Here is a 25,888-nt window from a genome sequence, read left to right on the forward strand (position 1 = left end):
TGACGCGGAGACACATGCAGTCTGCTCTCCCATCACGGTCCAGCTCTGCCTCGACAGCACACAGCGCACCGTCGTTTCGGCCCTCTTGAGATCTGACATCACCTCACATCCTTAATGCGTAGATAAGCGACGAACTCGTGGCCAGAGCATCCCTAAGAAAGGGCGTGGCGCCCCTGTGGAATTGACGCACAAAATGTGTGACAAGGGTGGAAGCTAATAACGGGCAAACAGGATTGTTATTTATTTTTCTTCCAGCTGACATCTCTCCATGTATACAGTGGTAAGTCTTATTGTTGACCTGGCGGGGGAGCCAGATACTATTGATTTCACATTGCCTTTATTTGGCTCAATCTTTTATTGTTATGGATTATTGCGAAGCTGGTGGCGTCCTCACACCTACACGTTATTACGCACTTTGACCCGCGATGGTGAGAAATAATGTGATTTTGCGTGTTATTCCTGTGCCGCGTTCTCTTTCATTTTTAGCTGTGTGTGTGCGAGAGGGAAAAAGCGAGCGAGAGAGAGAGAGAGACCAAGAAAAGCATTGTTCTTTTGCATTACCCCCGTTGTCTTTTGTCTCACAGAGCTCCAGTTCGGGGAACCCTTCCCTACACTGCTCCATGTCTTCCTCGGCGGATATCTCAGACGAGGATGATTACAGTGTTAAATCGGGCTCGGCATCACCTGCTCCCGGGGACACTTTACCCTGGAACCTGCCTCGACATGAGCGGTCCAAGAGGAAAATCCAGGGAGGATCCGTGCTGGATCCGGCGGAGAGAGCCGTGCTCAGGATCGCAGGTGAGTGTCAGTTTCGTTGTTGTGCAGTTATCAGATGCTAATGTTCTTTAACGGGAGTAACAGGGAGCGAATATGCTGCAATTTAGCCTACGGTGCATATGCATGAGCTCATATAGCCACTTGTTAAGGTAGCCTGTCCCCGGTTTTATTTAGACATAAGCAGCGTCTGGGTTTGTGGTAGCCTACATGTGTCGGTATTTTGGTCTGCTCTTATTCTGCAAATGATGCTCTAAAACGGATCGTTTGGTTTTTGGATAGGCCTATGTGTTGCAATTTTTAAAAAGCCATTTATTAGTCTATTTTACTTTGATTTTCATCCAATCAGTTGCTGGAATACACGTTTAATGTATATCCATGTTAAGACTATTATTTTAACAAAAGTTGATAATAAAAGTCCGGCTAGGTTCAGGTAAATAACATGAATTACTCTAACATTGAGTCTTGTTAGTTTCACACTTGATGCCAGCTTGGAAGACTTAAGTTTTACAGCTTTTAATCACTTTATAATGATACTTTGGCTCTATTTGACGCTGTAAAATCCCTGTTAGATATACTACACTGTGTCAGATCTCGATATAGGGACTTTTGTGAGTGGAGTTTGGCAACTTAAGGGAATCTGTATAACATTAGTGACAGCTGATTTCAAACAGTAGTCTTTGAAATCCGCCAAAGTGTCAGGACAACAATGGAAAAGGTCCTGGTCCATGTTACGACCCGGTACAAGAGACACCTGACAAGGAAAACGCGTGCATTATTACACACTGTAAAAAAAGGAGAATCATTCAGTCTGGTTTCTTCTTATCTTATTTTACCTACTGATGCCAATCCATGCATTTTGGGTTAGACATAGGGATATTTAGCCTCTTGTGTTGAGAAAATAAGATTGCATTTTTATTCTTATTATAAATAAGAGTCAGTAGCCGATAATAGCGCAATAGACTTTTTTAAGACGGGCATTTTTTGCAGCGCAGCACGTCCGGCAGTCCTTCCTATCAATCTAGTGAACCCCGGAGAGGAAGTGTCGCCTATTGGACAGAGCGCAGACAAGGGAGGGATGTAGGGCGTTTCCTTCAGTGCAACAACAGCGCCGATCACTCTTGAGTCCTCAGCACATACACATGCACACAAACGCACACATACACACACTCCCCCACAAATACACACACACGCTGTGTCCCTGTCCGCCGCTGTTGAATGTCCCGTCTGTGGAGCCCCGGTTATGGCTCAGTACGCACCGCAGGCTCATGGTCTCTCGGACGAACAGGAATACCTCCAAGCCTATGAGGATGTTTTGGAAAAATACAAAGGTAGGATTAATGCTGATTGGGTCCCGTACAGGCTTTGGGACGATGAAGAAATTGCCCGATAGCTGCTTGACAGTTCAATAAATGTCAGCCTGCCCCCTCTCTCTGGTGACTGGCTGGTCTTAGTGTCTTTTATCCCTGCAGTGGAAAAGTGGGAATATTTCCTGCATGACATCACAATTAGGCTGCATTTTAGTAGCCAAGACAAAGGCTTTATTATTATGAGTAAAAATATTATCTCAGCTGATCTGGTTAGAGAATTATTTCTCTTTGTTAGCTGGTTTATGGAAATATTGATCTTGAATTATGTCTGTCAAGCCAGATGAATACAGTGCCTGCATTGTTCATTGTCAAATTGAAAGGTCGAAACAGAGAAATCAAGACTGTTGTTTAAGTAAGTCGCACTTTTTACAAAATAAATGGTCTATTTTTATATTTTGAGGGTGAATATCATTGACTGAATATTGCTCAACTGACCTGTGTGTTGTCACAAGGCTGACAGGGACAGTGACATACTGTAGCAGGGTGAGACGTTAGCACATTAGCTCATGTCACTTCATTCATAGCTGCTCCTTTTGAGACTACATCTCATTAATTAGAGCAAATCCATCACACATAAGAGGTCTATGTTATTCAGTGTCTCTATGACAGCTATAGAGCTCGCTGACAAAATCATACACACGCACTCTGAGGCCAGGCCTGTGGAGCTGAATTCAAACTGACAGCAGCGGTTTTAACTCTTGTGTTTCCTCTCCACAAAAGAAACCAAAGTAAAACGATAAACAGCATACACCATGCACTATTGTACTGAATCCTTGCTGTGTGCGTGTTCCCTCAGCTGTTAGCCAGCAGGGCCAGTCAGCTGTGGTATAAGGCTTAAACGCCCCGACTGGACTAATGGGATCATATGATGTAGCATCATTAGGAATCTGTGGCTGTTATCTTCGGGCAGATGAGCTGTGACACACAATGTGCCTCTATTACTAGCTACCATTCTGCAATTAGTTTTTAAAAGGTACATATTGATTTTTTTCGGGGATATTCGACACCCCGCCAGCTGTTGCATGGGCAATGAATTTTTTAAAGAAGGGTAAGGCATTTTTTTTGTATTTTCTTGATCATTTTGCCAACAAAGATTCAAGGTTATGAAAGCGTTATAGCGCCACAATAAGGGTGATTGTTTTTAATTGTAGTCTTAATTCAACAATTTCTTATAACCGTATTTAATTTAAAATTGAATCAATTTCATGTCATTTACTTATTAATTTTATTCTACACATAAACATTGAGAGATCCTGGTAGAAACATGAGATCAGTCTGTGGGCTAATCATTACTTCTAGCAAACTCACCTACAAATTACCTGTTTCCATCAGCTTTGATTACATTAGTCTCCTCATGAAAAAAACAAAACATTTTAGCTTTGACTGCTGCAGAAAGAATTTCCCAACATTTATTTACTAGACGTCAGTTAGGAGAAAGGGTTACCAAGTCATATTTTCTTTGGACGGGTGAGATGGTCACTTGCGAGTTAAGATTTACAAGAGTAAGAGAACATTTTATGTGAGAGGAAAGCTTTAGAAGGTTAGATCTTAATTTGTAGACGGTTAACTGTTCCAAATACCCTTTACATTCTTAAAACAATTTATTTCCCATCATAGGGCTGGGGGATATGACTATGTATAGTTAAAAATATCTAAAAAATATCTGTTGTATTTATTTTTTTATATCATTTCTACCACAGGGTCGAAAAACATGCAACCAAGCGTCATTTCAACAATGCTTTATGTACTGGTCCTTTTACGTTATTTTCATTTTACACTGAAGTTCTTAATACAATGAGAAAATACTCAATACCTTTCATTTGTCAGGTATTTAATTCACATGGAATAGGCTTAACCATGTGGTGACATCATATAGACTATTTATTTGTTTATTGAATTACCAAAGAACATGCTATATGGTGATATACCGTAGATCGTTATGGAGATATGAAATGACCTACATTGGGATAGAACCCAGGCCTATCTCATTGTAAATATATAGTCTTCCCAGTCTTGAAAATGGCTTAGAAAGGTGTATTGTTTTTATAAAAAAGTTTGTGTATTTGATTCTCCGTAGCCAAAATGTTTTTCTATTTGGGCGCTGGCTAAGTTTATTTTAAAGACGAGGGGATCATCCACAGCCCCAAGCTTCTGTCCATGTGATGCGTAGAGAAACACAGGGAGGCATTTTCAATAACAAAAACCAACAGTAACCACACAAACACAACCAAACAGCCAGTGGGCCAGCTATACACAATCATCTTTGTCTAACCAAGTGGATCATTTTCATGCTATAATGTGGAAGTTGAGGCAAATGTACTGTAACTCATTGTTATTATCCGTGCTGTTGGGATGATCTTTTTGTGGGTACTTGTTGTCTAGCTACAATTATAGACTCATCAAACACTTCTGAGTGAATGTCAGCTGTCACCGGCAGACAAAAGATAATTTAGATACATAATAATGTGCAGGCATCATTGTTGGTGTTATGTGTTATTCTGTTTATTAGGAGTGATTCTTTGGTTTTATCGAACTCTTCCATTGATATAAATATCTTGATAAAATAAAATAAATGCTGTATGTTCTAAGTTCTGTGCGGTGTTTGACATAAATGCGAGTTTAGGATTTTTGGTGATTAGTCGAGCAACCACCATTGACTGTGAGCATGCATGTTAGTCTTTTTCCTCCAGCTGTAAGAATGCCACACTAATAAGGTATTAGAGTTAATAGTACACTCAACAGAGGATTTGCTGTGGGTAGGGCTGAAATTCAACGCAGGCTTCACAAAAGACTGTAAACTTGAGGAATGAGCTAAAGATACGGTTTCTTAGACACACACAACAGTTAATGGCACACCGACAGTGGCTGTGTGATCACACTGTTCCTGCAGAGCCTGCTTGGTAGGCCGTCAGCACGAAGGGGCCATAGAGTTTCCCAACAGTTGATCATCCTCTGAAATCTGGGAAGATTTAATGGATTAGACATTTGGTGTTTCTGTCAGCTCTTCTTGCAGTTCATTTTGTTTTTAAGATGCCATATGGTGTAAATTGTCAGTCAGTCAATCAGTGTCAATCAGTTTGAAACAAAATAAACATGTTTTGCCTTTTCGGAGTACTGACAGCCCTTCACTTAATACCCAGAAAATGTTAATTCAAGCTGGAGATATATTTTATTTTGAGAATTTAACCTGCTTTTCTGTGCTTATGTTCAGATTTTAAGTGTCCCATATTATGCGGATTATATATGCTCATCCTTGTATTTTGGTTGTTTACATGTTTTAATGTAAAAAAAAAACATCTGCACTCTATGCATCTCTGCACCACCATTTCAGCCGGTGGAATGACTGTAGCATCACTGTAGTGACACTTTCTACCCATATGTACCGTATATAATAAAGTTGTGACATCACAACCGTACAGAAGTGTTGACGGCTTGTTTGGAGGCACAGTTTCTTACTAGCTTAAGCTAAATCTGTGAAAGGATAAATTCAATCTTTCTGTAAATGTGAACCAGACATACACAACCTATTATCTGCCATATATACAGCACAGAGCCAGTCGTTAGGATGCCAGCTCTGTGAGTTGTGTGTTATAGTAGGGTGTGGTCTGTCAGTGAATCATTGCGGTCTGCATTATGACTTAATCTCTCACTACAAAGGGGATTTCTGTAGATACATTTAGGAAACATATGGTTATTGAAATCAACCTTTTTACACTTGAATTATCTTGCATTATGAAACATAGAGACGAGTAAGAGAGCATTGTGTTTTTTGCACAGTCACTGCCTTTGTCCATCCTCCTGGGCCGTGCCTAGCCCAACCCCTCTGCTCTATGTCGACAGCCCACTCATCACATTCAAACGGCCTAGTGGCCCACACACACACACACACACACACACACAGCACGCTGCCTCTATGGAGACTGTCTGCTACCATACAAAAGACACTTTGTTTTTATGGGCCCAGCATTCAAGTTCCAGAGACTTGTCCATGTGTCAAGTTGATGTCAGTGACAATTCCTTTTTGGCTTTTCATTAAATGTCTGGAGCCCCACTTTGAAAGTGGTCTCTACCCACAGAATACATCAACATTACACACACAACATTAACCCACTAACTTCTATTAACATACAATAAGATCATGCTTCATAGGTTTAAATTAAACTATGTTTTTAAGATTTGATTAATAATGGTCAATAGAAAGAACACAAACATATTACATGTACATACATAAAATTACTGCCAACCAATCATTTTCCACTGTAATCAAATAATATCTTTTTTAAAGCAAGTGGTGTTTTATTATTATTTCCATACTAGGAGATGAGGAGAAAATGTGCTTGGCATTTCATGCATTTGATAGCTGGAAAACTAGAACTAACCTTTTTAAACTAACACAGTAGATCAGGTTTAATAAAAATGTGAACAAATATGATTTAGATAACTTTATAATAACCCAGCTATCTAATTTTCAAGAGTCATTTCACAGCTACGATAGCCAAAATCCTAAGTGCTAATGGCTAATTAAGTCCATTAGATTTTTGGATTGGTGTGCAACTGCGGCTCTGCTTTCCACTCCATAGTTTCACAAGAACTTCTTGCAGCTGCTTGTGGTTTCATTTTACAGGTTTCACCCACAGTAGATGTTTTCTCATATCAGTAGTTTGTATCTGAAATAATAAGCATTTGGTTGTTTTGCGCTCATCGTCCATCATATTTTATATGGAAAGCAAAATAATAAACCTACAGTAAATACACCGTACAGTATATGTACTTATACTAAAACATAATGTTTTTTGTCGTGGCTAAGCCCCTCATTGATCTAATCAATAGGCTTTATTCAAAAAGGGCAGTGTAATCTAAACCAGCAGAGCTCTCAGAAAGCTTTTTACTGCTCCATTACTCTTTAGCTAAAGAAATATGTCCGTTTTATTTAGTCTTTAATCACATATTAGTCTTACATTTATCATTTATAAATATACATGTATTCTCCTGGAATACATTTGATGCAGTTGCATTATATCTGCGTCTGATAGGAGCCTACTGTTGAAGTGTATTTATACAGAATGTTGTCATGGTGATGGGAAAACCAGCATGACTGAATCCCATTCCACAGCTTTGCTTAGCTCTTCTTACATGAGATCATCTTGTGCATCTGTGTTGGACCCCTGACTCATGCTCTGTAGCCTCACCTCTCTCACTCCAGCAGCACCACCCTTCTTTCCTGAATGCAGCAGATGCTGGGAAGCGATCCCATGCTAGCAGTAGGGAACAGATTTCTCCACTGTTTCATAGGTGGCCAGGAAATGATTAGTTCCATCTGTTTTCGTGTTGACTCTAAAGCCTAGCCTTTTAGAACCTTCGCAATACACACATATCAGTCGTGACCTGTAAAAAAAAGAGATCAGAGAGCGTGTACTGTGAACGGGTGACAAAATTAAAGCAAATACCTGAATAAATGAGAGAAGGAACACTATTTGCAAATGTTTCCATACAGGGCAAGAGATGTGACTGAATGGTTTGAGTATGAAAATGATTAGGGGTGTAACGATACATCGATCTGGTTTAATTAGTACTGGGCTAATCACACAATTGGATCAAATGCAGGTATCGTTTGACTGGAGAAGTTTCTATACTACTTGGTTTGGAGTACCGATCCCCAGCACCTTATTAAAACACTTAATTTTTGGAATAGTATTAGTTTATTTACATCTGTGGCACTTGTTGTTTTTTCTATTTTGGCATTGTTAAGCCATCTTTAGTGGTGTTGTTGTTGTTTTTCAAGATAGAAATCTGTTGATGTTGAATCACAGATAATTAAGACACACCGGATTACCTTTTAATTCTTGTTAAGGATTCTCCATAATCTGTGAGTGAGTGAGTCTGGGGAGGAAAACAGATTTTCTTACATGCACAAATACTCAAATGTGGAAGTCCAGCTGTTGCACATATGCAGGCTAGTATTGGACTGTTAGCAACCGTGTGAATGTGTTCATGCTTTTAAGTGTGTATGTATGTCCCATTAGCTGTCATTAATGCTTTCTCCTTTCCTCTGCTTGACTTTCCTGAGTGCTTTTGTAGTGATAGTTCATAAAACATGAAGGGGGTGGCACATTGCCATCTTAATCTTCATCCTCCATTTGCTTTTCACCAAGACTGATAAAATATTTCAATTTCACAAGAAAATTATTCGATTTTAACAACCCAAAACATAATGCTGCAGATGTCAGTAATATTATTGAGTAAGGAACAACTCTTGTTTGAAACAGTCCCTCTGCAATGTATGCTGTAGATACTCATAATCTGTTGACTGGAAGGGCAGCTTTGAAGGCTTGGCAACCTGTTTCAGTCTGTGAGCTGTTCCAGTCACATATTTCAGATGCTGCTCTGCCCTTCTGAGAAGACTGACTAGTGTATTCTCACTTACAAAAAATGACAAAAATGCACCTGCAAGTATCTCCCCCTCATCATCACACTTGTAATTTTGTTTCCTATCCAATTACCATGTTCACACAGCATGCCTATTAAAAGGCAGTGGAAGAAGGTAGCCATATTGAGCTGAGTCATCATTTCAGGGGCTTCTGTTGTAATTGGAAATGTGCATTAAACTGATTGTTATGTTACCTCACAAGGATAAAAGTTTAAATATTAGTATTTTAGGTTGCTGTAAATTGCAAAAATGCCATGCTGCCGGCATGCATTATGGTTACTGCTAATTTGCAAATATTAAAATGCAGAATATGGATATATAATACGATCTGGGGCTGGTTTCACAAAGACAGATAGACATAGACATCTAAATTCATACAACTAAGATGGCTTGTAGTCCACAGCTTGGGGAAAGGTTGGCTAACTTCTTAGGCTTTTAAAATAAGTCTAGACTTATCAAGCAGCAAATTAACAGTAAGACTGGTCTGACAGTAAAGACCAGTCTAAAATAGCTTTGTGAAACAAAAAAATCCCCTGCAGCCCAAAAATAATTTTCCCCATAGGCCACCATTATAAAAGAGACATCTGTAAAACTGTTGATAGGACACCTCTAACTGTCAACAAAGTCAATCATGACTCTTTTTATTATGAGTTTTTGATCCATGGAGTTTTCAGATTTGTTAAACTTTATTTGAAGTGAGAAAAACTTTTTATTTGACTGAATAGGCACCATCTTTGGGTCCGATATCCATTATAATACATCCATGTGTAAACATTAATATCCACTAAACATCTGCATCTTTGCATCTTAGCATTGTCACTGTGAGCATGTTAGCATTCTGACGTTAGCATTAGCGCAAAGCACCACAGTACAGCTTTACAGGGTTGCTAGCATTGCTGTATGTTGTAGTCTTTTTACAAAATATAACTTGTGATTTAACATTGCAGTGCTTTTGAGGAGACTCACTTCAGTGATAGTTTCGGTGATTCATGTCCTGTGCATTTCAAAACTTTGTCTATCAAAGTGCTTATATGTTGACGTAGATCAAGTACACAGTGATGTAGAACTATATTTTGAAATCTTTGCCTCTGCTATGCAACACACTTGTAGTCAAAACAAAACATGGTACACATGCCTTTGCTCTCTGAGCTGGTTGTCACACAAGATATGTGAAATGAAAGCTGTTTAGCGAGAATGTTAGCGAGTCCCTGTCATGGGCTGGAAGGTCTTAGGTCTTTTCAGTTCAGTCTTTAGGTCTGTTTTGATTTCCCTCCTATATGAGGTCAAGAGGATTACACAGGCTGGATTTTGATTGCTAGGACTTTTTGGCTATGCTTTGCTCAGAATTCGAGGATATTTTAGGCCCCCTGACATAACAAGATGCTAAAGGGTTCCACCGGCCCCGTGTGCCAGTCATTCTGGGAAATCAATTTAACCGTCCTCCTGTCCAATGAAGCTTGATTTAAAAAAAAGTGGTGTAGACTGTTCTGCTGCTGCTGGTTGCATTTCAAAAAGTCTGGCAGTGTGTTGTTGGAAGCAGTGTGTTAACTAACAGTCATGCAGACCCTCAACCAGTGTCATGTCCTAAATCTGTAGTTTCTGAGTATGTAAAATCAATACTGACCAAACATATCCTCACATCTAATAAACATTGCGTGTGGGATGGATAAATCACTTTCACAAACCAAAGAATAGCCCCTTTACACAAATACATAAAAGTCAACTCTACTACAAATTCAATTCTTCCTTGAGCATTTACTTCATCAGTCATAGTTCTTGTATGTAAGGAAACGAAGGACGTCACATAAGTGGCACAGATTATGTGGTCTGCAGTTGCAGGGGCAGCATGGTTTAGGGTTGTAGCTATTTATAGCCATGCACATGTGCTTTGCTGAGGTCTACAAATAAATGTCTCAGGAGCTCTATGCTGTCGGTTTGAATGCTGTGGTGGACTGAGCTCAGACTGTAGACAGGGTGCACACAGGCCAAAAACCTTTGCTTTCATACTAAACTGACTAAACTGAAACAGTGTTTCATCATTTTCAGTGTTGTCTGCTGTCATTGTTATAATAAGCGACATGCTTGACTGTGTTCATATACTCCATAGCAAATAACAAATACTACTTCAATACTACAATTTTAACCTCCTACCATAGGGTACATTTTCACCTCTTGAGTCTTAAATTACTACATTTTCTAGATAACCCCAAGGTATTAAATTAAACCAAGGAGTTCAAATGTAACATGAGAGGTGGTTAGTCAGGCTTTCCATGATCTGACGAACATCAAGCCATTAAAGTTAGAGGTCACAAGCTGTTGGTTAACATGTTTCTAAACTGTTCCAAATCCTCTTAAAGTGAGACAATTAAAACATCATAAGAAATGATGTGTTATTCTTAAATACTTAAAGAAATTGAAGTGTTCTCAGTAAAATCATGTTCGGTGTGTAGCTCTAGATGTTGTGAACTGATGTCACTGTCATCAAATTTTAGATGATGTATTAATGTTGAGTATCACACCAGAGCTAAAAAAGTTGTTCCCTCAGTCACAGTTGGATTTGCACCTTAGCGGTTGCTGTTCAGCGGTCAGACTCCAAGTTTTTGCAGAGACTTGATACAGTGGCTTAATTCAAATAAAACACACACCTGCTTTCTAAGTAGTGATAATTTTTCAGTTCCTCTGTGTTTTCGGGTTGATTACAGTTATGTATGTGTTGTTTTGTTGCTCGCTGGTGAAACCTATTGGATAATTTGATGTAGCTGTGTGAGAAATGCATTGTTATTAGCCATATGAAACAAAAATATATCTGCATAATTAGCTGTAGTATTATACTGTAGCAGTTTTATGGCTAAGAAAATCAAACCAAAATGGGTAAACCCTGCAAAGGTCCAAGTAGCATTAGCAAGTAATTTATTTGATGCGATTTAATAGAATGAGACTGATTTAGCTGATAAAGTGTATGATCATAATTGTTTTGAGATTATGGAATTGTTATCGTTACAGTGACCGAGCTGTTTTTTTTCCCCATCTGATATCTGTTCTTTACTAATCTTTACTACTGCTTTCATGTTAAGACCAAATAATGTATGACTACTGTTTTAAAGTTCACTCTCATTTGGACTGATATCAAACCAGAGTCCATGCTCACTTTTTTATTCTCATAAGATCCTCAAGAGGGCACCATACTATTAAACACACCCTCAGGTACAGAAATAACTTTATTTTAGATAATCTCATGGCATTTCCAAACCTGCTCTGTAGAACTGCTTCTGTTTAAACTGCTAGTATTAAATCCATTCAACATAAAGGGCAGAGATGATGAACATTGGTTTTCACACCTTTTGCCTTTTGTGGCTATACGTTTTTTCCTTTTTTCAAGTTTATTAAGTGTTTATTAAGTGTAATCTGTGCAATATCTGAAGTACAGTAGCCTTCTACTGACTTTGTCTGATAGCTGGTTGATGATAGACTCTTTTAGTTCCTGTCCTTTGCTTTGAGTTGGAGCATTTCCTGGAATGCTTGGCTAATCTATATTAATGAGTTTCTCAGGAGAGGTTTATATATTATGCAGCAAAGAGCTTAGATATGGGATACAAACCAAATTAGTGTCCCACTCCAGGCAGCACTGCTTTATTCCTCTGTGATTCTGATACATCAGCAATGACACAGCAGCACTGATTGCATGTTGTTTCAGACAGACTTGGATGTGATATGCAGATGTGCTGCTTCCTTTATTTGATGTTTGGCTCCATGTCATACCTCGATCTAGATGTAAAGACTATCATACAAGATAATTGTCAGAGCAACCCACTTTTCAATTCTCAGCAGCTTTTACACATGCACTATTTTTAGATGAACTAAATGTAAGAATCTGCAGAGAGTACAGTCACAGGGCTATTAAGGTACCCCCTTTATCCCGGAAATCCATGTTCCAGGACTTATGAAATTTCAAAAGCATATAGTATGTTTATTATATCATATATAATATATATATATAATTATGAGTGGAACACTTGCAAAAGGATATTAGTAGCATGATAACATTACTGTATATTGATATGCATCACTAAAGTCCTGCATGTTAAGACAGGAGCACTTTTATTTTCTGTACCTGTCCTGTGTAACTGGTATAACCACATAAAGAAACTGCTGAATAACTTGCTATAATAATTGCTGGTCCTTTTTTGTATTTTGTATGTCATATCAGAAAGGGTGTTGATTGTTATTTGCCTGGCTGTGTTCTCGGTTGTTTCTGCTCATGTAAATGCTGTAGTGAGTCTTGGCAGCTGCACAATAGAATTGATTACCTGAAAACTTTTGCACTCTTGAAAATCAAGGTATATTATAGTTGGACATATTGCTCAAGATATATTGCATGTTGTCATCAGAAATCATGGCATTGCTCCTAAATTGCAGCTTGAATAAACTTGTATCATGCCACAGTAAGTTGGAACCACCAAGAAAAATGTAAAGGAGGAACTTTTCTTCTTTCTTTTCCTTTTTTCACAAGAAGCACTTATTTCTTTCCGTGGTTTTGACTGCTGCTGTTAGATAAACACTCAATCGCGTGGAAACTCAAAATATTGAGGAGCCATGGAAAACCTGACAGGACTCGTTCTGGATGCTTGATGAGAAAGGGAGTCACGGCTGCCCTAGAGGCTGGTAGGCAGGCAAGCAGGCAAGAGGAAAGAGAATATTACTTCTTCTCTAGTCGCTTATCCACATGGCATCCGTCTACCTGAACCACGATCCTCTCGACAGCCCTCAGGAACTAGTGCAGAGGATGAAGTACCTGCTTAAGGCCGAGAGGGAGCATAGAGCTCACCTGGTAACTCTTATGTGCTGCATGGGTCAGTATTTATCTTACTGCTACTTATTGTCATGTCCTTGAAAGGTTAGGCATGTCTGTGCTTGCTCATTACTAATAGTAGGCGAGATATCCTTGAGCAAAACTTCTTTTGTAACTAAGGATTATTAAAAGAGAGGATCTTATTTAGTTAGTTAGTCCTGTGGTCAAAGTTCAGGAAAATACTGAGGGGAGTAAATGTGACCTAGCAGACAGATTGTTGTTAACGGAATCGATTGTACGTGTGTCATTTTGGGTGCTCCTCGGGGGATGATTGAGTGCAGTTGTGTCAGGCAGACTGGGAGAAGCAGTGGAATGAGTAACTGTGGTGACTGGCGTGAATCCTGTTCTGCTCTGACACTAGATCGAGGCCAATGTCAAGGAAGCACACAGCAATGAAAAACATAGGTTGTTCATCATGTTGACGAGAAAGCATTATACTGCAAGTTAAGTTTTTAGTCCTTTTCTTCACTACAACTGCTTGGAAGGTAGTCATTTTTAAAGAATTTCTATAATCGGATCCCTTTTCCTTTCTAATTGCACCCATTTGCGTCCTGGTTTCACATATCATTGGCTGAAGAAAGTCTGGTTGCTATGGTAATGGAAAACAAAAAAACATATTGCGGTCAAGAGCATGCAGGATAGAGTGATGTCATTTCAGCCTCTGGGAAATGACATCCTTCTTTTTACTCGCTGTGATTTGCACTCTTCATACAGTATGTCTTTTCTTTTCTACATCACTTTCATTGAGACATTCAAAAATGACACGTCACATTGACTCTGGGCACCAGGAAGCAAAGGATTAAGCTCTAAAAATGATCTGCTAAATGCTTCAAAACTTAAAGGTCCCATATTATGCTGATTTCTGGGTTCATACTTGTGTTGTGGGTTTCTTCTAGAACATGTTTACTTGCTGTCCCTTTATTCAACCTCTGTCTGAAACGCTCTGTTTCAGCGTCTGTCCCTTTAAGCGCCCCTCCTGAAAAAGCCCAGTCTGCGCTGATTTGTCAGTGTATTCAGTTCTTCCACATCTCCACTCTCTGCATCTCTGCACCATTATTCAGTGCGTTTACATTCAGTTAAAAAAAACCTGATTATATTCGGAATAAGGCAATACTCTGGTTTGTCAAATGCCATGTAAACTCTGTACCCTAGGTAAAATTTTTCAGTTTTTATACCCCAGTTAACAGACCTAGATAACTCTATTCCTGCATGTAAATAGCGTACACAGAGTAATATTGGGTCACGCTTCTGCACATGCTCCATGGGTTATAACTAGGGATGCTCGATATTGGCTTTTCTGCCGATATCCGATATCCGATATTGTCCAACCTTTAATTTCCGATACCAATATCACCCGATACCGATATCACCCGATACCGATATCACCTGATACCGATATATGCAGCCTTTTTACACCAAAATTCATCACATATCACCTATTATGGAATTAACACATTATGCCTAATTTTATTGTGATGCCCCACTGGATGCATACATAAATGCAACACGGCTTTTCAAATGTAAACACAGTCTGTACAAAATAAGTTATTGAAAAAAGTGCCATTCATTTAATTGTTTGTGTTTTTAGAGAGAATATTTTGCCTCAAACAACACTACAGACAACATCACAACAAGGAAGATGCATATCTTCAGTCCAGAGTAGTAAACAAACTTAGTTTTCTTTTTCCAGACTGAGTAACGACTGAGCCGTAACTTGACAAATAATACAATCAATAAATCAGCAGTTAAGCTCAACATGCTAACCTGTATTGGATCTAATGGATACAGCACCAGAAATTACCTTCTCGACGTGACTGTAAACAATGCTGTACAGTTCGGGTTCCACTGGTCTGAGAAATACTTGTGACTGGGCGTTATACAGACATAACGTGGCTCGAGGAACTCCACACGTTTGGTGAATCCGGCATCCTGAACGATAGAAAAAGTCTGTTTCTCGGTGTCGGCTGTTGCTTCTTTTCATCACTGTGCTGCACAGATGTAGCGTTTAACTGCGCATGATTCTTCTTGAGGTGAGTGATCAAATGTGATGTATTAAAGGAAGACGCCTTGTTTCCTCCTCTCATAACTAACGCCTTGCAGTAATTGCAAAGCGCACATTTACTGTTAATAGGTGACACTTGGAAATACTTCCAAACCACGGACATCTCATGCACCGGGAGAGCAAGCTTGTTAGCCACGGTTAGCAACCTACGAGTGAAGCGTGTTGTTGTTATACGTCATCAAGCACGCGCCTGTAAACGGCCCGTGTTGCATTCAGGTACACTCGGAAATGCTGAAGCCTACGGCCCGTGTTGCATTCAGGTACACTCGGAAATGCTGAAGCCTACAGAACTAACATCGGTTGTAAAAACCCGATACCGATAATTCCCGATATTACATTTTTAACTCAATATCGGCCGATAATATCGGTGGGCCGATATTATCGGACATCCCTAGTTATAACTCTTCCTCCCCACTCCACAGCAGTGGTTTTTGACCCGGAAATAGAATAAATTAGGGAGAAATGTCGCCTAAACAACATGAGACAACACAACAACAACACAAGCGTTACCTTTAAACCGAGGCTGGACTTCGGAATGGCAAGTAACATCACTACCAAGAAGACCCGTTTCAGTCCTAATTCTGTAAAAAAGTTGTCTATTTTCCCCCCACTTCCCAAGTTGTTTTGATTTTGACAAAGGTCAAGGAAGAAAAGGCCGTTTTCCGACCAAATGTATGTAGGTCGAGTACCAACTACTGTACCGAAGGTTACTCTCAACATTTCCCATTCCTCCCTGCTCATGTATACGAGGTGAACTTCAATAATCGGATTATTCCCTTAACCAGGGAGAGACCATCTTCGGGTTACTGCTGTGCATGTTAACACACTGATTGCAGCTGGGGAATGACTGTAACAGCGCTGAAGTGTCACTCTCTACCTCAATGTAGTACAGCTGTGACATCATAACTGTACAGAAGTCCTGACGGCTCGTTTGAATTCGCAGTTTCCAAATACGAGTTGTGTGCATTCCTCTTATTGAGCTTTTTTGATACTTGCACAGTATTTATATAGCACCTCAACCTGCTTTATGATAAAAAAAGACTTACTTTTTACAACATGGGACCTTTAAGTGAAGGGCTCTAAATATCCCCTTAACCGGGGAAAGACCATTTTTGGGTTACTGCTACAGTATGCATGTAAACACAATTGTGGACCCATCAGAAAGGAACTGCTGTTTCCTCATTGGCCTCTGTTCTCAGTTACCACTAAACATAATATGTTACATAATAAGCTTATACAAAGCAGAATTAGGCTTGTCTAATGAAAGCCTTCTCCATAAGAGATTTGTTTCCCAAACACATCTATGGTGATTGCTTTACAATGTAGTAAAAAAACACAGGTTGCATTTACTTTTTTCTCTCTTCCTCAGATGAAAGAGACAGAGTGCAGAAGAAGACATTTACAAAATGGATAAACCAACATCTGCTGAAGGTAAGAACTAATGTGTGATAGTTACATGTACAAATGTACAATATCTGTATGTGTCCCATGTGTTCCTATGGAAACTATATTAATTAATACAAAGGTGAAACCTAAATAATAGTTGAAATTCTCCCCAAAATTCCCCACAATATTTAGCAAACCATTTTTCTCTAACATAAACAATCCATTACAGAAGAACTGGCAGTAATAACAATTACTGCTCTCCAGGTCCTAACATGCTAACATTCCTCCCCAGATATTATTAAATGTTGGCTAAAAGGTATTTAGCATGACATGTGCTCTGCTGCAGCAACAGGTTGCTAATTGTTGTCAGGAATTTGAATCGCTTACTGTGGCACTTAAGGTGTGTGCGTGGAATTTAATGAAACACTTTAGCAGACACACAAGCACTGGCAAGTCTCATCTACAGGGAACTATGCCTTGAAAATGAATCACTGCCCGGGTCAACATCCATCATGTGTAGTGATTTAGGATTGATACATCAGTGGTGCATCAGTCACTAAAAATGTCACTCATTTAATTTATGTTAAGCATAATCGTGTAGTTATATGATATAGAAATTAAGGAGAATTCATTAATACATTTCCTTCACTGTTATTAATGTGCATAAAAAGACATGAGATGTTGTGAGCTCCTCATTGGTACTGATATAGATGCATTAGTTGATGCCATGAGTCCTGTATATTGGATGTCTTTCAGAAAGTAATTTGCTTGCCCGATCAAAATGAGCAGCAGCAAATATGGCCGACCATACACCAACATATTATGTAAACTTTGTCAAAATCGGAAGAAAGAAGGAAATCATTTTTTATTACATGTCTCTCACTGCAAAAAACATGACACGTGCAATGAAGGTGTAGAGAGACACAGCAACGTGTTTAAAAACAATATGCTCTATACTGTTTGAACCTGTTTGAATATATTTTTATTTCATGTGTGACAGCCTGATTGTGTACTCTTAAGCTTTAGCCTGTTTCATCCAAGGTGCTGAGTAATAGTTGGGGAACTGCTTTGTTGACCCAATAACACAAGGGTGCAAGTCTATTTTGGCTCCACAGCTGTGGCTGCTATCTGGGATTACAGTGCTGAAAGCCCTGTGTGAAAGCAGGTCAGCGGGCAGCAGGGTGATTTCAGAGGCGCGGTATTTAGGACAGGAAGGAGAGATGGGCCTGCTGGAAGGAGAAAGCCTCGGACTGGAGTTGTTAAGTGCCTCGCTCAAGTGCTAAGATAAATTGTCACATTGATATCCTGCATGTTTTATGCTTCATTCATTTCAGTATAGAGGTAACTGTGTGGGAAAAACACAAACACAAGCTTGTAAAATGCGAGGTTAACATGCCATGTTGAACGCCGGTCAAGACAGATTGTTGCTGAACATGGAGGAATTGTTGGGTCTCTGTTAATCATAAATAAGTCATACAGTGTGGTCTTTACCTACTTTATATGTAAAGTGTCTTGAGATAACTTTTGTTATGATTTGGCACTATAAATACAATTGAATCTAATGGCATAATAAAGAAACATTAAAGCCAGAGTCAGTTATTGTTACATCAGGTATAAAAATGTGAGACATTCAAGGTTTCTGTTATTATCCTCAAAGATCTCTTCTTTAGAAATTGAGATTATTATGGTTCATTAACTGCGATCAGGCTCAGTTGTTGTAAAGCTATATTTGTAATGAGTCATCAATGAACATTTTTCTTTCTCCCTCATGTCCGTAGGTACGGAAGCATATAAATGACCTGTATGAAGACTTACGAGATGGACATAACCTGATCTCACTGCTGGAGGTGTTGTCTGGAGACACATTGGTGAGTTTTTCTGTTATTTCCAATGGTCAGAGTTTCTTGAAGAGAAAAAGAACTCAGAACAAAAACATTTATGAAAAAACTGATGGTATTTATGTGTTTTTATGATCCTATTGCGTTCTTAGAACAATCTCCATTGAGATCAGTGTTATGAAATCCTAACACATTGACACCAGTAAGGAAAGTAAAAAATGTATTCCTCTGCCAGTAGAGTGACTTATCACACCTTTGCATGGCAGATGCACTTCGTCCTTCTCACTTACATAACTGATGATAGGAGGACATCCTGGGATTAGAGGGTCTGTAATCAGATCTGCTGTGATAGTCACATTTTTTGTTATTATCATGGTTTCAAACATATTAAAAGACTACTTTCTTTTTCATTCCTTTTTCCTTATCAGCTCTGGGATATCTACGAACATCACTTGTGTGTTCATCAATGTGATTAGTCAGGTGGTTTTACCAGATGTGTGTAATATGAAATAGGGTTGTACAGTACTTAGACTTAGACTTCTCTTTATTGATCCTTTGGGATGACTTCCGCAAGGAAATTGAGTACGCCCTGATTTACATGTTTTCTTGGATACACTAAGGGATGGGTCAAGTAGCAACATACATGAGTGGGATTTTAAATGTGGTGATTACCCGCAGAGGTTGTTGTCTTTCAGTCAAATGTAAGCATAAAAAGGAAAAGCTTGCAAGAAGCAAAACTAGCTCTCTTGTTTACCACTTGAGTTACCGGCGAGTTTGTGACCCTGATAATCCGTCATTAACAAAGTTTAACTTGCTAACTAGCCTTTTTTAATGCACTAACTGCCAAAGGCTACCTTAATTCTTTATTTGGATTTCCATTCCCCAAGCAGGAGCTAACCATAACATTTAAGCTTGGCAATAGGAATACTATGGTCAGTGACATCAAAAGCTGCATTAAAATCCAAAGGCACAGGCCCAAATGGTTTCCTGTCATCTGTATTAGATAACTGCTCTCATGAAAAATCCCCCACACGCTACATGGATACAATGGCACCAATGTATCAGTTTGTACAGAGTTTATTGTATTTAAATCATGTCTGTGTCTTGAACTCTTTGAGCACTTGACCTTCAGGAGACAAACATTGCTGCACTTCTGTGCGTAAATATCACATCACATCCTTTTGAGAATGCTCTGTTGCAAATATGGAAGCTAAGAAGACAAACATTACATGACACAGCCATCATGAAAATGTGATATAACCATCAACAACCATCAAAGCTAGGGGTTGGACAAAACGTCAATATTGCAATATATCGTATTACTTCCTCTTGCAATACATTAATGATACACTAGTGACAAGTCTAATATTCTATTTTAATCTAAGAGGAAAATACATTTAATGATGACATATGGACAAGTTGCAGTCAGCGTGTGTGTTAAAGAGGCACTAAGCTAAGACAGTATGCACTTTGTTGTACATCGTTTCATCCTAGTCGTTACATTCTGTGAAACTATGCAGTGAATAAATACAGAATTCCGGCTTTTGGCCTTCTTAGGAGCATTTTTCTTCTTTAGTTACATAGATATTGGGATGCACCATAGATGAATGTCTTACGATGTATCGAGTATCATGATACCATGGTTAACGTGGGCAGCATATTGTGATAGCATCGTACTCTGTGATTCCCGCCCCTAGTCCCCTAGTCGAAACTAGAAGTTGATTGTCTCTAGGTGTGGAACCTTTTTACAGATGCTGAGTAACCAAAACCTTACACATATGTGAAAGTGTTCTTGTACTGTACTTTACTCCAGATGCCCACCAGGTTAATTTTGTTATTTAACCAAAAAGTTAAAATAATGTGTGGAAAGTGGGCTACATCTTTTAGAATTGTCTAATGGTAAAGAAATGTAGGGGGAAAAAAGTAAATTTAAAGTCCATTTTTATATGACAGTGAAATACAGTTATAATAGCTTTTTGATGAACCCCATTTTTTTGTATTGCAAAACTTTAAATGGAGTTACTCTGTAATATTGTTGGTAAATATATACAAAATGTCCAAATATATAAATAACCAAAAGAGGCAAACTGTCTGACTTTGGTTTGTGACCTTGTTATAGCAGTACGGGGCCTTTTTTACGGGCTTAAATTCTGTGCAGTTCAGTATGTACATTTGTCTAAATCCTCGCATATAGAGCTGCACAGTATATTGTATGTAGATGTACTGGCCTCAGCAGTATTCTTTCATTTCTCTGTTAACATGTCATTCTTTCATCTTATATTGAAGTATGTTAATACAGTCTTTGTGCTGTCCTGAGCTCCATAATGTTATGAAGCTGTGATGTCCCTTACTGTATTTAAACTGCATGTATTCCTGTGCAAAGAGCCGTAGCAGTTACTCCCTTCTTCAGTGTGACTAACTTTCATCCTCTATGAGCTATCTATTTTCTGTTTACATCCTGTTACCCTTCTACTTCCCCCCCTCCTCTGTTCTCCACTCTTTGATTGCTTTCTGTCCATTGTCTAACTTCCTTTTGATTTTGGCCGCCGTGTGTGTCCATGTCTTCCTTTCTTCCCCCATGTGTTGCCTTTTCGGTGATAAGCCAAGGGAGCGTGATTTTCTGAAGACATTGCGGTTGGTGAGTGGGACAGAAGCATGTGCAGTTGAGCAGCATGGAGACACGGTGGATGATGATGATAAGGGGGTACGTGTGGCTAGCCCTTCCACCCCCTTTTAACAAACTAATTCAGAGTTGTGCTGTGGCCAGTTAACAGGAGTGTAGAAACAATCCCACTGTATGATTTGTCTTTTTCTAGACTTTCACAATTGCCTTAGGAGACATTGTAGTTATTCTATATGCGTATAGAGAATTGTTTCCTTTCCACAATTTAGCTTAATTTTTTATTTCTATGCAACATAATGTTTCATAATGCCACTTCTTCTGATCAGGAAATCATGTCAGAATCCTTGTTTACATGACCTGATGATACTGATGATGCAGAGAAATGGGCACGTGATCTAAAGACTCAGGCATCTTAATGCTCAATTTTTCTTTGTGAACATACACTGCAATGAATTCGGCATGCTGATGCTGCAAAAGCATTCAAAAGATGCAATCAAATATAAAGTGACTAGCTCATAAAGCTTGGGTCTTTACATCCATCTCACTAGGTTTGCCCATAATTGAGCCATCCAATCAAAGCACTACGGAATCTTTGTGAGCATCAGGACATTTTTCATCTGCTGCTTTTGGGTATTTCAAAGCCTCAAGGCTCTTCATAAATGTATGAGATTCATTGAATGAAAGCTATGGGAGATGGGTTTATTAAATATTGTTGCTTTTCTACCGAGATCAACGGGATTCATCTCTCAGCTTTTATCAACTTAGAAATACGGCTGAATGCAGCACAAGTGTTTCGCTGCTGCTGCTGCTGCTGCATCCTGGCTTCAACGCATTTTCCATTTCATTACCTCATGCTGTGGCTCCTGACCGTTGCATTTGCCACAAGAGATTGGATACTTGTTTGAACAATGCAGCATTCTGCCATAATTTTTAAAATGTACATTTAGTGTCCACAGCCAACCAAATGTATCAATGTGTTTTATGTACACTTTATCTGTTAGTGTGTTCACTAGCAGGGTTATTGGTTTGGTATTACACTTTGTGAGATATTTCCTAGCAATGCAAATGGTGGAAAATGTTCTGTACATGCACTTATTTTGAGTGGGCCTGCAGAAATGGCTGCTCATGTTGTGGGTAGAATTTCGTATATGTTCTTGAAGTCTTTATCTCACCAAATCAGCAGGTAAGAAAGTAGGCATGTTCTGTGTCTACCATGTTACTAATCATTTTTTTTTAAAGATATCTTCTGATACTGATAATAACTTGATTACCATACATGACCCTTCTTCCCTTTTTATGTCCACAGCCTCGGGAGAGAGGGAGGATGCGCTTCCACAGACTCCAGAATGTACAAATAGCACTGGATTATTTAAAAAGGCGGCAGGTATGGATCAATCCAAGCACACTCTCAAACACTTGTTCTGACACACTTTTGATTGGATTACACTGAGCCAACATTTCAAAGTTTACACTGATGGTTTGAGCCTGCAGTGAGAGTCCCATTCATCATGCACTGATGTAATAGCAAAACAAATACATTTTTCTGCATTGTCCTATCATGGATCCATATAAGTATATATTCATCTCAGTAACTAAAAATCCACATTAATAAATAACTTAAATATAAATAAATAATCCAATTTGATGCAGGAAGGAAATTATATTAAAGGTTGGAGCTGAATAGCTCACATGCAAATGTAGCAGTTGCTAGTGTATCTTCGGAGTTGCATCACATTACATGAGATTTGTTCACTCGTGACAACTAAGGCGGACAAATGCAAGCAGAGGAACACATGTAATTGAACTGGGAATGCAAGTGGGGGCTGAGACATACAGTGCCACATTGTGTGGGACAGCCCCATTCAGTGGTAAATGCCAATCCTCCAAAATCACACACTGTTGGACCCATTGTATTTTCCATCTTTCATGATGAAAATTACAACCTAGTTCCCCGCAAGTGGTAATAATAGCAGCGTTTTAGGAGCGCTGACTGCAAATCCCATCGATGGGGTTTCGGAGAGAGTGAGAGGTTTGATTGCCCTCCCCTCCCCCAACACTCAGGATGTGATGAGGAACGCAGCCCGACTGAGCAGCCATAGCCAGATGTGACGTAAGGCTTGAGACAAAGGAATCATAGATGGTCACAAATGAGTTGTTCTGTTGTTTTAGCTGCAGTACACGCAAGACACCTCCATACATCCTCTGTAGTCATTAAATAAAAAAACTGTTTACACTTCTTTAAATCTCCTCCTTCAGCTTATCGATTACAGATATTACAGATGATCAGGCTGGAGGGATAAATGGACTGCTCCATTAAAACTACTGCTTTCTGATACATATCTTTTTGTGATGTCATTAAACATGTTTTTTTTCCCATTCTGATATGAGGGAGATAAAAGAGTCATGGCAGCTTTATAGCATTTAGTAGCAAGCATTCGTTCTCTCTGTCACCACAGACCCACGTGATTACAGTAACATTGTCCTATGACATAATATATTGACTATTGTGCCCTCTTGTGGTGCTTTTCGAATGACAGGCATATGAGCCAAATAGACACACACACTTTGTACTCGATTAATACACCAAATTAATATTAAAAAGGTGAGTTTCATCATTCAGAAATTTAAGAGCAGTGTTTGAAACCTAAGACATATTGTAAATATGCAGATATGTTAATCATGTGTTTCCTGTCTTCAGGTTAAACTTGTAAATATCAGGAATGACGACATCACAGACGGCAACCCAAAACTGACCCTGGGATTGATCTGGACCATAATTCTGCACTTTCAGGTCAGTGTTTTGCAATCCTTTAGTATAGTATTATACTCTGGATTATCACTTTAATTTCCTTCTGTTATATGTAACTGTTGATTTCATAAAAAGGGCTGTTATACTTTCTCTTTACATCCTACTCCATGTTGATCTGCTAGGTATTTGAATGCAGAGAATTTGCAACAGTCTTTGTAGATGTTTCAGCGTAAAATAAATGCTGGCATGTTTTGTGACCAAGTTACATAATAGGGTTTCAAATACCCTCCAGATTAATGCTTTTAAAATTATTCTACTTTTGACCACAGGGTGTCAAAGATGTGCATCATACATCATGCTGAATGTTGTGATTGCTGTCGTATTCTTACAAGGTTATAGTTTAGTATGACGTTCTTGTTTACTAGGCTTTATTTAATTCATGTGTGTTTCGGCTAAAGTTGTAACTTAACGTCTGTGGTCGAAATGTTTTGGTATTAACAGAATGTATTGAGACGGAGAATGTCCTTGCACACAGTTATAATGAGTCCATGTCTGAATACAGTGGGAAATGACTTGTAAGCAGCTTTGCTTTGTTATATGTAGGTATGTATGTATTCGGTATTCAGCATTTCCAAGAATCTACATTTATTTAGAGGACAAAAATATCTGTAGAGTAACATCGCGAACAATTGTGCACAAATCAGTACAACCAAGCTTTTCAGTTTGGAGAGTTGTGATGGTTTTCAAGATTTTGCGTGCTCGTAGGCTGAGTTTATAATTCTCCCTGAATGTTCTAAAAAAGGTTCTCCCTGGGGAATTCTTGTCATGTTATTGCTGGAGAGGGACACACATCATGTCAAGTAGGTTAGCCTGTGTGTGTATGCCAGGAATATCCAGGTTTCTGAAGTGTCTATCCAAAATCCAATAGCATGCAAACACGTCACACTTTAACTGCTTCTCACTCACACTCTCTCTTCCCTTCTCTCCCTCCCTCTGATTATTAATATCTTTGGCACATGCCACAAGACATGAAGAATATTGCAATAGTCTTTCACACTCAGCTTTGATTGAGACGGTACTGAGTTAGCATCTGACAAGCGCCCTCAATGAAATAATGGGGTAGAAAGTAGTTAATATTATTTTGCCTGGACTTGCTGATAGGTAGCATCTGTGATCATGCCAACACCTGCTGCTGTCAGTCTCACGCAAGCCCTTGAGGAGCAATGGGCCTGTTTCTTCTTGATCAAGAAGGAAAACAGGGCGAGAGTCACTTTATAAACCTTTGGCGTTTTTATTCAGGCGCAGCTGACAGCAGATTGGCGTGTACAAACAGCTTTTATATGACTGGCTTTGCCTAAAGTATCCACGATCAGTTCCTGTAGTATAAGGACAGGGGTTGTTTTGGGGACACACTTTATGTGCTAAACTCCTCATAGCTGCGGGACATTTTCTTTTAATATGAACTTATTTAAACTCTACTCTACTGTTATACCTGAACGCTCTACCTCATACATGGTCCGTTGTATAACTGTTGCTGTTTTCTTCAGGTGTTTCAGATTTGCTGTTTAAACATGTCTGTACAGATAATAAGTTTATTTCATTCTTCACAATGGTGACCACACTGTATTTTCACCTGGGGCATGACGTTGAGAGAATGTTTATTTAGGTAAAGCTGGTGACCTTGCACATCCGTGACAATGCACTGTTGTCAGGTATTTCTATACTTGTTTGTCTTGTTGGTTTGTTTTGCCCTGATTGACTGTCATCGTCTCTGCGATGTCTATTGCTCTGCACACAAACAGGGTCATGA

General features: G+C 39.0%; 1 protein-coding gene across 12 annotated transcripts in view; it reads left to right on the forward strand.

Annotated features, from left to right (window-relative positions):
* Nucleotides 1–315: 315 nt before the first annotated feature.
* The window catches only part of dst (dystonin), a 98,994-nt gene continuing 73,421 nt past the window's right edge, over nucleotides 316–25,888 (forward strand). For 5 of the 12 annotated variants that reach the window (XM_083922814.1, XM_083922822.1, XM_083922825.1 and 2 more), the window contains exons 1-7: nucleotides 317–428; nucleotides 585–798; nucleotides 16,852–16,913; nucleotides 18,647–18,736; nucleotides 21,309–21,344; nucleotides 22,636–22,713; nucleotides 24,028–24,120. In XM_083922814.1, the coding sequence (XP_083778940.1) occupies nucleotides 426–428; nucleotides 585–798; nucleotides 16,852–16,913; nucleotides 18,647–18,736; nucleotides 21,309–21,344; nucleotides 22,636–22,713; nucleotides 24,028–24,120 (576 nt within the window). In that variant the 5' untranslated portion in view covers nucleotides 317–425. Of the gene's footprint in view, nucleotides 429–584; nucleotides 799–2,007; nucleotides 2,106–13,309; nucleotides 13,422–16,851; nucleotides 16,914–18,646; nucleotides 18,737–21,308; nucleotides 21,345–22,635; nucleotides 22,714–24,027; nucleotides 24,121–25,888 lie in introns of those variants that run through there. The other 7 variants (XM_083922815.1, XM_083922819.1, XM_083922824.1 and 4 more) reach the window with 6 other exon arrangements.

This window comes from Echiichthys vipera, assembly GCF_963691815.1.
Source record: "Echiichthys vipera genome assembly, chromosome: 11".
Taxonomy (NCBI): Eukaryota; Metazoa; Chordata; class Actinopteri; order Perciformes; family Trachinidae; genus Echiichthys; species Echiichthys vipera.